This window comes from Trachemys scripta, chromosome 3 (genome assembly GCF_013100865.1).
Source record: "Trachemys scripta elegans isolate TJP31775 chromosome 3, CAS_Tse_1.0, whole genome shotgun sequence".
Taxonomy (NCBI): domain Eukaryota; kingdom Metazoa; phylum Chordata; order Testudines; family Emydidae; genus Trachemys; species Trachemys scripta.
The window spans coordinates 173,764,240-173,780,249 of NC_048300.1; the positions used below are offsets into that span (position 1 = coordinate 173,764,240).

Consider the following 16,010-nt stretch of genomic DNA (forward strand, 5'->3'; position numbering starts at 1 on the left):
GTAAGATGGGTGAGTTTGTTTTGACTTTTGCACACACAAATAATGCTTTTTCTCATTCCCTGTTAGAGATAAGGGGCTTACTGTGTCTCACAGAGCTTGATTTTCTTTTACAGTAAAGATACTTCGTTGTCTCATCCTACAGGTTTCCAGTCAGAAGTAACAAGAAGCCCGAGATGCAATCCCCCATATCGTACGATTACTCTGAAGAAGAGCTCATGGCCAGTATTGAACGAGAGTACTGCCGCTGAGAGCCAGTGCTGTATGATCAGAGCTGACAGTGGCACATATGAGCAAGGGTTCTGCCAACAAAATAACCCCTCACACAGTGAGATTGTTCTGAGGAAATGGAAAAGACGAGAATGAAATGAGAGAGAATGTTACCACGCAGGAGGCTGTTAGTATTGTAGGACTTCGAAAAATTCCTCTTTGGCAAGTGCTGAGCAAGAGCACTGATTAACGAAGGAACCCTCACTGACCAGTGAATAAAAGCAATGCGGTGGGGAAAAAATAAGATCTCATTACATTCCTCTTGTAAATGAATATTTAAAAGCCAGTTTCCAAGTAATACTTATGTATGAAGTCTTAAATGTATTGTAAGGTTGAGATGTGCCATTCTGACAGAGTGATTTCAGTCAGAAAAGTGCAGCAAATCATTTGAATAAATACTTACTTGATAGGATATATCCAAAATGTACCTTTCCTGACACTTAGCTATGGGTCAAATTCAGGCCTACAGTTAGCAGACTGCAATTCTATACACCAGGTCTGAATTTGCCCCCCCCACCCCCATTTTTTTTTAATTATTCCACAATACAGAAAAAGGGAGGGAAGGGAATCAATCATTCCAAACTTAGGCTGCAGGATCTAACAGTTCAAATCCCAGTTCTCTGTCAAACAACAGGTGTGGGATTTGTTCTGATTGTGCATATGGCTCTGTTCCTTCTCGCTCCCCTTTTCCAAAGAGGCAGGGGATTGAAATTGTCAAGAGTCCGGTTTCCTTAAAGGGCAAGATTCTGGTCTAGTTTCTTACCTGCTGGCTTACAGAAATGGAAGCTACAGGGAAATCACAAGGACAGAGTGACATGCACATACTAGGGTTACCATACGTCCCGATTTTCCCGGACATGTCCGGCTTTTTGGGATTTCCCCCGGACGGGGATTTGGAGCCCAAAAAGCCGGACATGTCTGGGAAAATCCGGACGTATGGTAACCCTAGTATGTGCATGTCACTCTGTCCTTGTGATTTCCCTGTAGCTTCCATTTCTGTAAGCCAGCAGGTAAGAAACTAGACCAGAATCTTGCCCTTTAAGGAAACCGGACTCTTGACAATTTCAATCCCCTGCCTCTTTGGAAAAGGGGAGCGAGAAGGAACAGAGCCATATGCACAATCAGAACAAATCCCACACCTGTTGTTTGACAGAGAACTGGGATTTGAACTGTTAGATCCTGCAGCCTAAGTTTGGAATGATTGATTCCCTTCCCTCCCTTTTTCTGTATTGTGGAATAATTAAAAAAAAATGGGGGTGGGGGGGGCAAATTCAGACCTGGTGTATAGAATTGCAGTCTGCTAACTGTAGGCCTGAATTTGACCCATAGCTAAGTGTCAGGAAAGGTACATTTTGGATATATCCTATCAAGTAAGTATTTATTCAAATGATTTGCTGCACTTTTCTGACTGAAATCACTCTGTCAGAATGGCACATCTCAACCTTACAATACATTTAAGACTTCATACATAAGTATTACTTGGAAACTGGCTTTTAAATATTCATTTACAAGAGGAATGTAATGAGATCTTATTTTTTCCCCACCGCATTGCTTTTATTCACTGGTCAGTGAGGGTTCCTTCGTTAATCAGTGCTCTTGCTCAGCACTTGCCAAAGAGGAATTTTTCGAAGTCCTACAATACTAACAGCCTCCTGCGTGGTAACATTCTCTCTCATTTCATTCTCGTCTTTTCCATTTCCTCAGAACAATCTCACTGTGTGAGGGGTTATTTTGTTGGCAGAACCCTTGCTCATATGTGCCACTGTCAGCTCTGATCATACAGCACTGGCTCTCAGCGGCAGTACTCTCGTTCAATACTGGCCATGAGCTCTTCTTCAGAGTAATCGTACGATATGGGGGATTGCATCTCGGGCTTCTTGTTACTTCTGACTGGAAACCTGTAGGATGAGACAACGAAGTATCTTTACTGTAAAAGAAAATCAAGCTCTGTGAGACACAGTAAGCCCCTTATCTCTAACAGGGAATGAGAAAAAGCATTATTTGTGTGTGCAAAAGTCAAAACAAACTCACCCATCTTACTGAACCATGGATTCTATAATGGTAAGCAGGCCTCAGTTTTCTGACCCAAGACATGAGGTGCTCATTAGTGATCTTTGGGTAACAGTGATTTCTGAAACAAGCACCGAGAAGAAACTGGAATGATTTTGGCTGGTGTAATCAGAAGTGGAATGTTCATGTTACGTACGCTGACAATCCTAGAATTCACTCCTGCCCTTTCCTGCCTGAGCTAGGAGGGGTGGGAGAACAGTGGGGTTTTGACCTTGCAAAAGTTACTACAAACAGTTAACTCTACCCGGTAGGCCTGTCCATTTGCTTCTGTGCCTCAGTTTCCCCATTTGTCACTGAGGGATAATATGTACCTAGCCCACAGCAGTGCTGGGGATGTTAGTTCATAAATGTTTGTACAATGCTGTATGAAATGACTATTTCTGTGACCCTACGTTACCGCTAGTGGTGTGTTGTATTGTATAGGAATGTCACTACAAGGGTAAAATGGTTTAATCCACAAGAGACTTTGTTCTCAATAAACTAAAATTTTCCAGAGCTCCCAATTCTGACAATACCTGCAGGTGGGTATTGCTGGGCCCTGTGTTTCATTCAGTGAAATGGGTTTTTGTAGCGCTTTCCCTGAAGTGGGTTTATTTTTGGTGTTTGTGGAGAAAAAACAAACAGGAAAGAGCTGATTTCTTCATATCCTGTGTATTTGGTACAAAAGCAGAGAGGTTTTTTCATACCAACTAGCCTGGCTTCAACTACATCCCAGCAAACGGGACTTGATACCTAGTGCCTATAAGTTTACACACGTGGGACTGGTAAATCCAAATCAATTGTGTGAAAGCAGGGACGAATGGCCTGCATTGCTGATAGCATCTTTTGCAGAGGAAAACTGAGGGCATGTTTGCCAGATGAAACCATACGGATAGTTCACATGCTGGACAGGAAGAGGTGTGGAACAAACTGAATTGGAACTGCAATTGAGGATCCCTGAGAACTCTTCTCTAACAAGAGCTTCTACTGATTCAGTGTTTTCGTAGCTCAATAGCTTTCGTTGGTAGACCAGAGTTCTTTGCTATGTACAAGAATTCATTCCTGGTATTGCTGAAAGGGACATACACCTGATGGCAATCACAGTCCTGCAGTAATTGCTTTGGAGCAGTTTTGCCCACAGCATTGCACTAATTGTATGTCAATCCTTATAATATAAAAAATTCTTATCTGTTGTGACAAAGTTCCTCCTCTGTCTTGGTGGGTCCTGCTTATTGGCGGATTTTCTTGCCTCAGAGATTCACCATGTGGGTTGAGGAACAGCCCAGAGACCTTCCCCTCTGGAAGAACCCACAGTCCAGGTCAATTGGGAGGTTTGGGGGGAACCCGGACCAGCCCTCTACTCCGGGTTCCAGCCCAGGGCCCTGTGGACTGCAGCTGTCTATAGTGCCTCCTGTAACAGCTGCATGACAGCTACAACTCCCTGGGCTTCTTCCCCTGGCCTCCTCCAAACACCTTCCTTATTCTCATCACAGGACCTTCCTCCTGGTGTCTGATAACGCTTGTGCTCCTCAGTCCTCCAGCAGCACACCCTCTCACTCTCAGCTCCTTGCGCCTCTTGCTCCCAGCTCCTCACACTCACACCACAAATGGAAGTGAGCTCCTTTTTAAAACCCAGGTGCCCTGATTAGCCTGCCTTAACTGGTTCTAGCAGCTTCCTGATTACTCCAGTGCAGCCCCTGCTCTGGTCACTCCGGGAACAGAAAACTACTCATCCAGTAATCAGTATATTTGCCCTCTACCAGAGTCCTGTACTCCACTGGTCTGGGTCTGTCACACTGTCTAGTTGTCCATTTGAGGGGGGGGGGGAGAAGCCCTGATCTGGCTGTGTAAATGTCAGGTACTGCAGATGTCAACAATGGCTTTATTTTTTCGAACAGGTCAACTGGTGCGGCAGATGTCATGTGAATTTCCTACCCGAGAGGCAGTTAATTTACTTTGCACAGTTTCTTCAACCACAAGTTCTACTGGCACCAAAGGGTATTTAGCAAATGAATCTTCTCTTGATTCCTTCATTCAATTTCCTTCTTTTAACAGAGAGGAAATGATTTGATTTTTTTTCATATAGTAAATAGGAGATGGGAGTAACACTTAAAAGCAGTGTGCAGGGCCCAAATACTTCATAATAGGAAAGGGAAATGTAGAAATATGACTTGAACCCACAACTGGCCCGTGATTTGATTATAGCTAATCATGTGACCAGCCCTCTGCTAGTTTTATAGGAATGTTGAATGATGGATAAGAAATAGCCCTTGGCAAAATTTCCAAGACTCCATTTCGAAACCTACAAAACATTGTTTCCATAAGTGTTTCCATAACTTTTTTTTTCTAATTATTCCTGATGTCTGAGGCTATATCTACAGGAGACCTTACAGTGGCACACCTCTACCGCTGCAGGCTGCGCCACTAGAAGGTCTCTCATGTAGCCGCTCTATGCCAATGGGAGAGAGCTCTCCTGTTGACCCCCAACAAGCGGCAATAGCTATGTCAGTGGTAGAAGCTCTCTCGTCAACATAGCGCTGTGCACGCTTCCACTTATGCCAGCAAAACATATGTCGCTCAGGGTGTGTTTTTTCACACCCCTGAGCAACACAAGTTTTGCCGCCATAAGTGATAGTGTAGACACAGCCTTAGTCTTCATGGTGACTTTTAGGATGAGAGAGGCGCTCTAAATAAAAAATCCAACATACTGCAAAATACATCAGCTGTCAACTTTTTCTTTTTAAACAATCATGAATGAATGAGCAGGGCGGAGCGTAACGCTAATGGGCTAGGACAATGGCTGGAAAAAAGCAAACCGCCCCATAGCCTTTATTTTCTTCCCGCAAGTCTCATGGAAATGTGCACTAGAATTTAATAGGGATGAAACCGATACTGTCCTGCAGGAATAGAACATGGTTCCTCAGAAATTACTCTACTCTAAAGGTCTGAGTTCTCTGATTTGCTAAGGCCTCGTTGTGCTGCTTAAAATAGCCAGAGCTAGCTGGTAGAGAATTCCCCCTGCAGAGGAGGACTCTTGGGTGGAAGAAAGCTGGCAGCTCTAGTAGCAGCCAGTCCCAGTGTTAAGCAAGAGACGGGGGGTGTCAGGGGAATTTTGGGGGCAGCGCATGGGTGGGACTGGGTTTGCTGAAGCAGAGCTCACCTATGTTGATCCCACACTGTAACTCGTGGTGCAGCTGCTCTAATTTACCCTGGGGCTAGGTGGCTGAGGATCAGGAATTGTAACGGTCTGAGCTCAGTCTATTTTGTTGCAGTGATAACCAATATACCTCCTGCCTTGGAACGGGAAAGCACCAGAACTGTTTCACCTGGTACACACAACTACGTTTGCCCCTCAGCAACGGTTTGGCTCCTGAGCCCAAACTCAGGCACAGCTCACCACTCCAGGCATTGTGAGTTGGCGAATGGGATCGCAGTGCCACTCGGCTTTGGCCTGGCAGGAGTCACTCACTGAAACTTGGCCCTGCAGCCCTCCTTCACAACCGTGCCAGGTCACAATGCCATTTACCTTGGGGGCCCTCTCAAACAGGCACTCTGGGACAAACTACCCCTTTTTCACTCCCCCATGGAGCTGTGTCCTCCCTCCCCCCCTCCAATTGGCACACCTGCCAATGGTATGCACTATACATAATGTACAAACAGCTGAGGGCTCTACTGATTTGGAAAATAGCAAGTCAACACATCTGGGGGAAAAGAATTCAAAACACAGCTATTCAGTGGGAGGGAGAAAACTGGAAAGCAATAATGCAGCAGGAAAAGGGCCAATAGTTTGCAACATACAAGATAGGAGTTTGCAGTGGAACAGATCAGCACAAAAAGGCGCAACTCCACCAGGAATACTGTGCTCATGTCTAGCCACCTCATTACTAGGAAAATATTAACAGTATGGAGGGAGTTTAGAGAAAAGTAACAAAAATGCTTACAGGGCAGAGTGGACTGACTGAGTGAAAGAAGCTGAAAAGAAGCACATGTTTAATTTAACTGAAGAACGGGAACAGGAGAGGAGACTACATCTATTTTAAGGGTGTTAATGCCAAGGAGGAAGAACAATTACGGAGAGGCCATAGGATACACAGTAAATAGGATACAATGTGAGACGGGACAAGTTAAACTAAATACAAGGAAAATTTCCTGTTATCAAGATGCATTAGGCTGTGAATTAATCTCCCACAAGGAAAAATAGCGGGAGTTCCTTTGCTTGAGAAACACACTAGGTCAGGGGTCGGCAACCTTTCAGAAGTGATGTGCCGAGTCTTCATTTATTCACTCTAATTTAAGGTTTTGTGTGCCGGTAATACATTTTAACGTTTTTAGAAGGTCCCTCTCTCTCTAAGTCTATATTATATAACTAAACTATTGTTGTATGTAAAGTCAACAAGGTTTTTAAAATGTTTAAGAAGCTTCATTTAAAATTAAATTAAAATTAAGATCTTATCAGTTTAGTGCAGTGGTTCTTAACCTGGGATGAATGCACCCCCTGGGGGTGCAAATGCCCTTTCTGGGCGTGAGACATGCGAGATTTTTTTTTTTAAGAAGGTAAATCATCGAAAACACAAATTAAGCACAGACACGTAAGTATAACTACTCTCTTTCATCAACCCAATGTATAATGTTAAGAAACACTTTTTTTTTTAACAATTACTGTAATATACAAACCAAGTTTTTAAGTTAATTGTAGAGTAATTTTTGATAAGAGGTGGGAGAACGTATTTTGAGAACTCCAGACCGTCAGCGGGATGAGTGGAGCCGGGTGTAGTGTATTAAATTGCTCCCCATAGGAATGTGCTACTTACGGTGTACCACTTAGGGGTGCCAGTCCTGATGCTCTGAGTGATATGGTAAGGGAACAGGGGTGGTTGGATAGGCGTGGGAGTCCCGGGAGGCCTGTCAGGTCTTGGGGATGTGGATAGGGACCAGGGCAGTCAGGGGACAGGGAGCAGGGGGGCTTGGATGGGGGGGGGGGAGTCCCAGGGGGGCAGATAGGGGTGGGGTGGTCCCAGGAGGAGGCGGTCAGGGGACAAGGAGCGGGGGCGTTGGATGGATGGGAGGTTCTGAGGGGGGCAGGCAGGGGGGCAGGAAGTGGGAGGGGGCAGATAGGGGGTGGGCTGTTTGGGGAGGCACAGCCTTCCCTACCTGGGTGTAGTGTATTAAATTTCTCCCCATAGAAATGTGCTACGGTGTACTACTTACGGCCGTCAGTCCTTGTGCTCCGCATTCCTACGGAGAGAAATTTAATACACTACAGGCAGACAGAACCCCAGACTGGCGGCGGGCTGAGCAGACGTTGTTCTGGGGTTCCATCTGCCAGCTCCTGCTAGTTGGGGTCCCAGCCACTGGCCCCATTCAGCCCACTGCCGGCCTGGGGTTCCATTCACCAGGCTGGCAGCGGGCTGAGTGGGGGCGGCGGCCGGGACCCCGGCCAATGTGTCAGTAAAAATCGGCTTGCGTGTCGCCTTTGGCACGTGTGCCGCAGGTTGCCAACCCCTGCGCTAGGCAATGTACAACATGGGAAATCCTGCCCTAGCAGAGGATGGACTAGAGGCTCCACAAGGCCTTTTCCTTAACGTCCACGATTCTGCTTTGTGTTGTCAGAACTAAGGAGGGTCACTGCCTGCTGTGACACCCTTGCCACAGTCCAGTGGGGAGTTGATGGTCACTGCAGAGAAGACGTAGCAGGAAATCTGGAATTGAAACTTCGGATTTTTTAAGACCGATTTATCCTTTTTCTGAGGATAGAAAAGTAAAGAATAAATCATTAAAGTTCCTTCTTAAAGCAAATGTGACTATTGACTCAGGACCAAATCAATGCCTTGCTTAAACACGGTACTGGAAATACAAGCTTTACGGGTGGTCATAAGATCATAGTAATTAGGAAAGGAAAAGACATATTAGGTCATCTGGTCCATCCTGCTGCTAGGTCACAGTGCCCTGACAGAGGGTGTCTAAAATACTAAATGGATTTAAAATTTTTATTAAAGCTAATGTTAAAATTATCTAATACACAGGTTAAGGAAAGAGTGCCTATACATCTGGGCATAATGCTTAAATTATCCAAAAGTACAAAGTTTTTGGTTTAAAAGTCATAAAATACATATCGTATATAACCTGCAATATCCCGAATTAAGGTTAATAAATTTAACAATACAGATAAAATATTAGCATCCAAATATTCAGGTACATCACTAAAAGTTATGTTAAGAGTAGCTTGTGGAAAGCAAACACAGCAATGAGTGTATAGTGTCCCTTAATAATTGAGAATTTAGGATAGGTTGACCCTCAGTAAATACAATCCATCAGAAAAGTATTTCAGTTACTTTTCCAACTTCCCTTCTCAGTGGCGCTCCAACTCATCTCTCCTGGTATTGCCAATGTCCGGTGATGTGTTCTAAATAGATGTCCCTCTCCTGAAGGATGCCATCCGCTGCCAGTATGTGGAAAACTTGAAACAGAAGCTGGACCAGGGCAGGGCCTTCAAAGTGACGTGCAAGTGGGATGCCAGCAACCACTACCTCCCAAGGGACAGTTTCACCCGATTTGCTGACTGGAGATTCATCCACAGGGCCTGGCTCAACTGCGTCCAGCTACATGGAGCCATCCACCATGGGAATCGGGACAAGTGATGCAAAAAGTACGGCTATGCCAATGAGATGTTACCTCATGTCTTGTGTAGTTGCAAGCCCCATTCCAGAGCCTGGCAGCTGCACTACAATTCCATCCAAGTTCACCTAGCTCTCGGAGTGATGATTGTGTGCTCTGTATTCTTCACCTGTGGCACCAGGACTCCCAGTTCCTAATGTTCTTCACACCACGTCCAGTGGCAGCCAATATGCTTCTCCAGCTGTTGGGTAGCACTGCGGGCATGAGTCCAAAGTGAAGCAAAGTCTCTCCCATCTCTTCCAAAGTTGCCTTCCAGGGGTCCGCTCAGGCAGGTGGCAACATCTTGGTTGGAGGGGGTCCTAGTGATTCACTTCCTGATGACGTCACGCATAGCATTCGCTGCGATATTCCTCACCATGGCATCCAGGCAAGTCGGAAGGCATGAGTGATCACTGCAACATCACATATATCACCCGTTTGAGGGATGTTGGTGCCGCCGTGCCTGAGTGAGATGTACACCAGTTCATTGCTGGACCTCTGAAGAAGAAATGTCCACTTCTTCACTGTTGTCTGCCCTGTTAAGATTGGATCTTCAAGCCTCCAGGGCTACAAGTTCTCACAACTCACTCCATTATTTTGTGGATGTGCCTCTATCTGGATGGATCTCATCTCTGACAGCTGTAGTTGTGGAGTACAGAGTGATGCAGGACAGCATCCAAAGTAGAGTTACTGCCTTTGTCGAGCTGCTTTTCAGGAAGGGATACCGCAAATGAGGCTGTATCCTCTTTTTTTTTTTTTAGCTTTTCCACTTTTCTTGTTTCTTCTTTTCATTCTTCTCCTTTGGTTTATTGGTTTTGTTATTTCTTCAGTGATTGGCTCTATCAGTGATAGACCTGAATCGGTCCACCTGGGGCTGATTCTGCTCTTAGGCACACCAATGTAAATCCAGAGTAACTCCACAAAGGTCCATTTATACCAGTGTGATGGAGCAGAATCTGATCCAGTGAAAGATAAGACAACTCTAGGAACTAAACATTACTTAGTTGGTTTGACTGTTCCAAAACCTGAAATTCTGTTGCCAGAATGATTAGTTTAGTAGATGTCCCCATAGAGTTCTTGATGCTAAAGCCTATCGTCCTGATTGTGATTTACACTAAGGTCACTTTGGACAGTGCAACGTGGGAGTAAGTTTGTATTTACTCCCGTTTTAAAACCTCTTAAAACTGGCAGAGCACAGTGGCCTTAGTGTAAATGAGTTTAAGGTTCTGGTTCTTCATCAGAGCCCTGTAGCTGGCTCCAGCCTGCTTCCTCCTTCAGCCAGACGGCCCCCCAACTATTCTCCAGATTTTCCTGTGAGAGTACGAATTTTCCAGTGGGGACCCATGTTGTATATTAGAATCTCAATTAGTTCCTTTGTATTTCAAAGATAAGCAAGTTCCTTGCGGAGGCTCGAGATGAGGTGCGGATTAGCCAGCGCCTATAGCTGCTTTGGTCTCTTTGGGAATCTCTTGACTCACTTTTTGGCATGATCAAGTTCACCACAAGGCTCAGCAGCAGCCCTTCCTGGACAAAACTGAATAACTGTAATCATGGTGCAAAGGCCAATGAGGGTGCTGGGAAATATCAGAAGAGGCGTTGGTGGGTTTTTTTTTTTAGTGCCTGCCTCTATGACCACTGCCCACCATTCTTGTCAGCTGTCAAGGGACTGGAGCTGATGAGAATCTTGCTCAGAAAGTGGGATTCTCATCAATTTCAATTCCCTACTGGCTCAAAAGCAAAGGAGTGAGCTGGCAGGGAGGAAGGACTGTGCCACCAACATGTGTGCTCTCAGGTCACATCCATCAGTGATGTCTATGGTTAATAGGTCACAGCATGATCGCCAGAATTCTCACTCAGACTGATCTACACCTCCTTCTGGAGGGACAAAGCTGCTTAAAAACAAGAGAGTCACTGTTTGGTGTAAGAGGATGAGTTTTTTAAATCTTTCATCAGTACCCCATTCACATGTCAATCTTATTGTTCCCAGTGCTCCTCCCTGTAGGCAGTCATAGGAGAGCAGTCTGGGATCCATTGCTTTTGCTACTGGACGTACTGTTTCAGATTTTCTTTCCTTTACTGCTATACAAACATGCATCATTTTAATCAACTAGCCTTCACGAATCCATGGAAGAGGCTGATTGGCCACTGAGTTCTGTGTCTGCTCGGTGTGACTGAACCAAAGGGAAGGAATCTCCCTGAAGCGTGAAAAGGAGGGCAGCTCAGCTCACCTGAGTGCAGTTGAAAGGGAAGTTATCTCACAAGCCTTATCAACCCAAGAGAGCTGGGCCACTGCAGTTTGCCCCTGTGTGACTGCACTGGTGCAAGTAGTAATATCCCCCCAGGCACAAAAGAGTAGCATGGCGGCACCCAGCACTCCTGCACCTGTGTTGTGGGGACCTAGCCCTCAGTTCTCTGTGGCCTGTTCTAGCCAGATACTGGTGTGGTCCTTGTCATCACAGTATCTGAGCTCCTCACAACCAGTCATTTGTGGAATGTATCCAGGAAGTCTGGAAGCATTATCACTGCTTTACACAGGAAAGGTTATCACCCCATTTACAGACTGGAGGTTTAGTGACTTGTTCTGATTACATGGGAAGCCTGTGAGTGAGCCAGGAATTGAACACTTCTCCTGTGCCCCAGTCTAGTGCACTACTCCCTAGATCACCCTTCCTCCCCAGGGCCCTGCCCAGCTGCTGGAAGGTCCAATGGATTGCTGCCCTAAGGATGAGGACCTTCTGAAGTCCACATGACCCATCTCCCTTCCTCTACACCCAAGACTGTTCAGGACTGAAACTCCGTGCTGTGCTTCGGCTGAAGCCTGGCTCTCCTAAGGGAATGTGTCCTGGGGGGTGCAGGCGAGTGTGTGGGTGGAATTTCTTCTGACTCCACTCCCCTTTCCTGCGGACCTCCAGATATCCACAGCACAGGAGTCCTCCTCATGTGTACCTAGGAGGTATGCAGGGATAGTCTTCTCTTCCTGATCTCTGCTCCCTTCCACATGCACCCATTACAACCTCTACTCCCACCTCAGAGGTTCCCATTGCAGGGCCTTGTGCACTGGTGCACCTCGGTCCACCCTATTCTCTGCCTATGGCACACAACAGTCTAGTCTCCTGTGGGCTGTGATACTTTGGCCTCATTTCATTTGTTGGATCTAGTGTGCAGGTGCTGGCTGGTGTTGGTGGCCTGTGACATACAGGAGGTCAGACAAGGTGATCTGGTATCCTTCTGGCCTTAAACTCTGAGATCTGTGCTCCTTCAGAGCTGAGGTACTTGGGAAGCAGCAGTGAAGGTGTGGGGGCTCCAAAGGGACATGTGGTGGGGTACAGAAGAGGAAGGGGCCTTCTCTACCCTGAGACACACAATATGTGATCAAGTGATTTGCTACTGTCACACCCTGGTGCTAAAGATGTAACGTGAGAGGAAGACGTGCCTTTCTGCCAAAGGTCACATTGATATGCTACTTACTCACTGGCGGAGGAGTTGTTGTTCTCTGGGTCCTGTGTGCTTCTTGTTAAGGAGGCCTAGAAAAGAATAAACGGAGCAGTGTTGTCATATATGAAATAAAACATTTGCAAATAGCTACCTTTGCATGTGAAGAGCCACATTGGCCCTGCCTTAGCACTCTATGCAACCTCAATGAAGGCAATCAAGGTGCCAGAAACAGACCTGTTGTTTTTTAGTTACAAAAGCCTCACTAGGTCACCTTCAGCATCTAAGGAGCCTGGGTGTCTTTGATCTGCAAATCTGAAATCATTAAACGTTAACTAATTAAGCCTCCTAATTTCCCTGTGAGACAGGTGAACATTATAATTCCCAGTTCAAAGATGGGTAAATTGAGGCCTAGAGCAGTGATGTGATTAAAGAGAAGTTAAAAGAAAGCTGCCCTGATTCTTCTCAGCTGACTAGTCTGAACATGTCCCTGAGGAGAAGCATGTCCCGCCACGTACAAACCAGGAATCGCTCCTACAACTGGCACTTGTAGTGAGAGTTGGTATCGCTGTGCCCCTTGCTGGCACCAACTGTCTTGCTGAGAGCTGACTTTATCTGTGACCCTTAGAAATCTTGGCCCAGGCCCAACATTCATTTTCTGTCAAAGGATGGAACTTGTCTTACACAAATGTTCACGAAAAGCAATTTAAAAGGACAGTGGATGCAAGTGAGGGGAAATCCTAGTTACAAATATTTTTTCTCCTTGTTTTCCAGCTCTGGTTAATATAGGCTTTGAGGATGTTACTGCAAAGAGCAAGTGGAGAGCAGGGTGGAACCAAGCAATGCAGGAGTCATATAGAACACCCTCTGCAATGCTGCATCTTAGGCTTGGCTACACTTGCGAGTTACAGCGCTGTAAAGCCACCCCCAGTGCTGTAACTCACTCCCTGTCCACACTGGCAAGGCATTTGCAGCGCTGTATCTCCGTGGTTGCAGCGCTGCATGTACGCTACGTTTCCGAGAGGAATACCGAGTGCAGCGCTGCTGCGGCGCCAGTGTAGCCACCCAATGCACTGTGAATGGCCTCCAGCATCATTCAGCAGTATCCCACAATGCCTGTTCTAGCCACTCTGGTCATCAGTTCAAACTCTACTGCTCTGGCCTCAGGTAACCAACCATGTGACCCACCCTTTACATTCCCCGGGAATTTTAAAAATCCCCTTCCTGTTTGCTCAGACCGGCGTGGTGTGGAGTGCTATCAGCGAATCTTTCCAGGTGACCATGCCTCCATGCGCCAAGCGAGCCCCAGCATGGAGCAATGGCGAGTTGCTGGACCTCATCAGTGTTTGTGGGGAGGAAGCTGTACAATCCCAGCTGCGCTCCAGCCATAGGCATTACGATACCTTCGGGAAGGTATCAAAGGACATGATGGAAAGGGGCCATGACTGGGACGCCCTGCAGTGCAGGATTAAAGTGAAGGAGCTGCGGAGTGCCTACTGCAAAGCCCGCGACGCAAATGGTCGCTCGGGTGCTCCCCCCGCAACCTGCCGATTCTACTAAGAGCTGGATGCGAAACTTGGGGTTAACTCCACCTCCACACCGAGCACCACCATGGACACTTCAGAGGCGGTGGGGAGGGAGAGGGAGGAAGAGGAGGAGGAAAACGGGAGTGATGGTCGTGGGCCGGATGGAGACACCCCGGAATCCCTGGAGCCATGAAGCCAGGAGCTCTTCTCGAGTCAGGAGGAAGGTAGCCAGTCGCAGCGGCTGGTACTTGGTGGAGGACAAACAGAAGAGCAGGTTCCCGGTAAGCGTTTGTTTTTTTTCGGGAAGGAATTTTTTCGGTGCAGGCTCTTTGAGAGAGGAGGGTTAGGCATGCATGCCTAGATGCGGAATAGTGCACTGATGTGGTTTATCACATCGCGGTAATTGGCCTTGGTAATCTCCTCGAATGTCTCATCAAGAACGTGTGCAATGCGCTTGTGCAGGTTTATCGGGAGAGCCACTGTGGTCCTTGTCCCAGCCAGGTTAACGTGTCCGCACCACTGTGCCGTGAGGGGTGGGGGGACCATTGCTGCACACAGGCAAGCTGCATATGGGCCAGGGCGGAAGCCGCATTGCAGTAGAAGACCCTCCCTTTCTTCCCAGGTCACCCTCAGCAGCGAGATATCGTCCAGGACGAACTCCTGTGGAAAATGTTGGGACAGTGTAGGTGCCCCCTGAAGCTGTTGGCTCTCCCCAAGGCACAGAAACCCAGAGGACAGTGCAGCCCTGAAACAATCAATCCCCCTTACTCACCATTTTGAGGCTCCCGTGGGATATGTGTGCTTTGTTTCGGACGGGAAAATTATGCTATTGTGTAGACCCTGTGTGTTTTCTACTCTGTAAGTGCTGGGGGAATCATTACTCTGTCTGGTATAAACAATGCTGCCTCTGCTAAATGTTGCATTTTGCCTATACAGCTGCATCAACCTTGAGACCTCAGCCATCCCTCTTATCGCTTGCTCAGAGACTACAAAGACTCAGGAAGAGACCGCGAAGAAGCAAAGATGACATGCTGCAAGAAGTGATGCGGCAATCTATTAAAGAGAATGAGAAAGCACAGAACCGGAGGGAGAGAGAAAGCAAGATCCGCCAGGAAAACGCCGTGCACCAGCGGCAAAGCATGGAGCATAGGCGGCAAAGCACGGATCGGCTCATAAGCATCCTGGAGCGCCAAACAGACACTATCCAGGAGCTGGTAGCCATGCAGAAAGAGGAGCAGTACCGCAAACGCCACCCCCTCCTACAGCCCTTGTCCCAAAACTCTTTCCGTTGTGCCCCACTGTCACCTCCAACCCACTTTCCCCAACTTCCGTGTTCTTCACGCCACTGCCTCCAACACCAGTATCTTCACCACCCAGCCCTGAAAACCATGACCCTTACCCTCTGCACTCAACCCCCATCACCATGCAGTATAGCTGTCCTGAAGTGCAGCACTCACTGCACAGCACACCAGACAGGACATATGCGAATCTGTGATTGTACCGTTCCCCACTCCACCCCCTTGTTTCTTTTCAATAAATGGATTTTTTGGCTTTGAAAACATTCTTTATTATTGCATAAAGTAAAAGAGTCCTTAGCCCAGGAAATAAACAGGCACTGCAAGTCTGCTTAACAACACAAGATTGGAACTACTGCACTCCACTCCTGTGCAGGGCACCAGATATCACTGCTGGTTTTCAGCCTCAAATTGCTCCCTAAAGGCATCCCTAATCCTTGCAGCCCCGCGCTGGGCCCCTGTAACAGCCCTACTCTCTGGCTGTGCAAATTCAGCCTCGAGGTGTTGAACCTTAGAGGTCCATGCTTGAGTGAAGCTTTCACCCTTCCCTTCACAAATATTATGGAGGGCACAGCACGCGGATATAACCACGGGGATGCTGTTTTCGGCCAAGTCCAGCTTCTCACACAGAGATAGCCAGTGGGCCTTTAAACGGCCAAAGGCACACTCCACAGTCATTCGGCACCGGCTAAGCCTGTAGTTGAACCGTTCCTTGCTGCTGTCAAGGGTCCCTGTGTAGGGTTTCATGAGCCACGGCATTAACGGGTAAGCAGGATCTCCAAGGATC

At 47.1% G+C, this 16,010-nt stretch overlaps 1 protein-coding gene across 1 annotated transcript in view; it reads right to left on the minus strand.

Moving 5' to 3' along the window:
- Nucleotides 1-1,626: 1,626 nt before the first annotated feature.
- The window catches only part of CYS1 (cystin 1), a 28,141-nt gene continuing 13,757 nt past the window's right edge, over nt 1,627-16,010 (minus strand). Inside the window, exons 2-3 of the mRNA XM_034766499.1 lie at nt 12,439-12,494; nt 1,627-2,165 (exon numbers count right to left, since the gene is read on the minus strand). Coding sequence (XP_034622390.1) covers nt 2,060-2,165; nt 12,439-12,494 — 162 coding nt within the window. The 3' untranslated portion in view covers nt 1,627-2,059. The remainder of the gene's footprint in view (nt 2,166-12,438; nt 12,495-16,010) is intronic.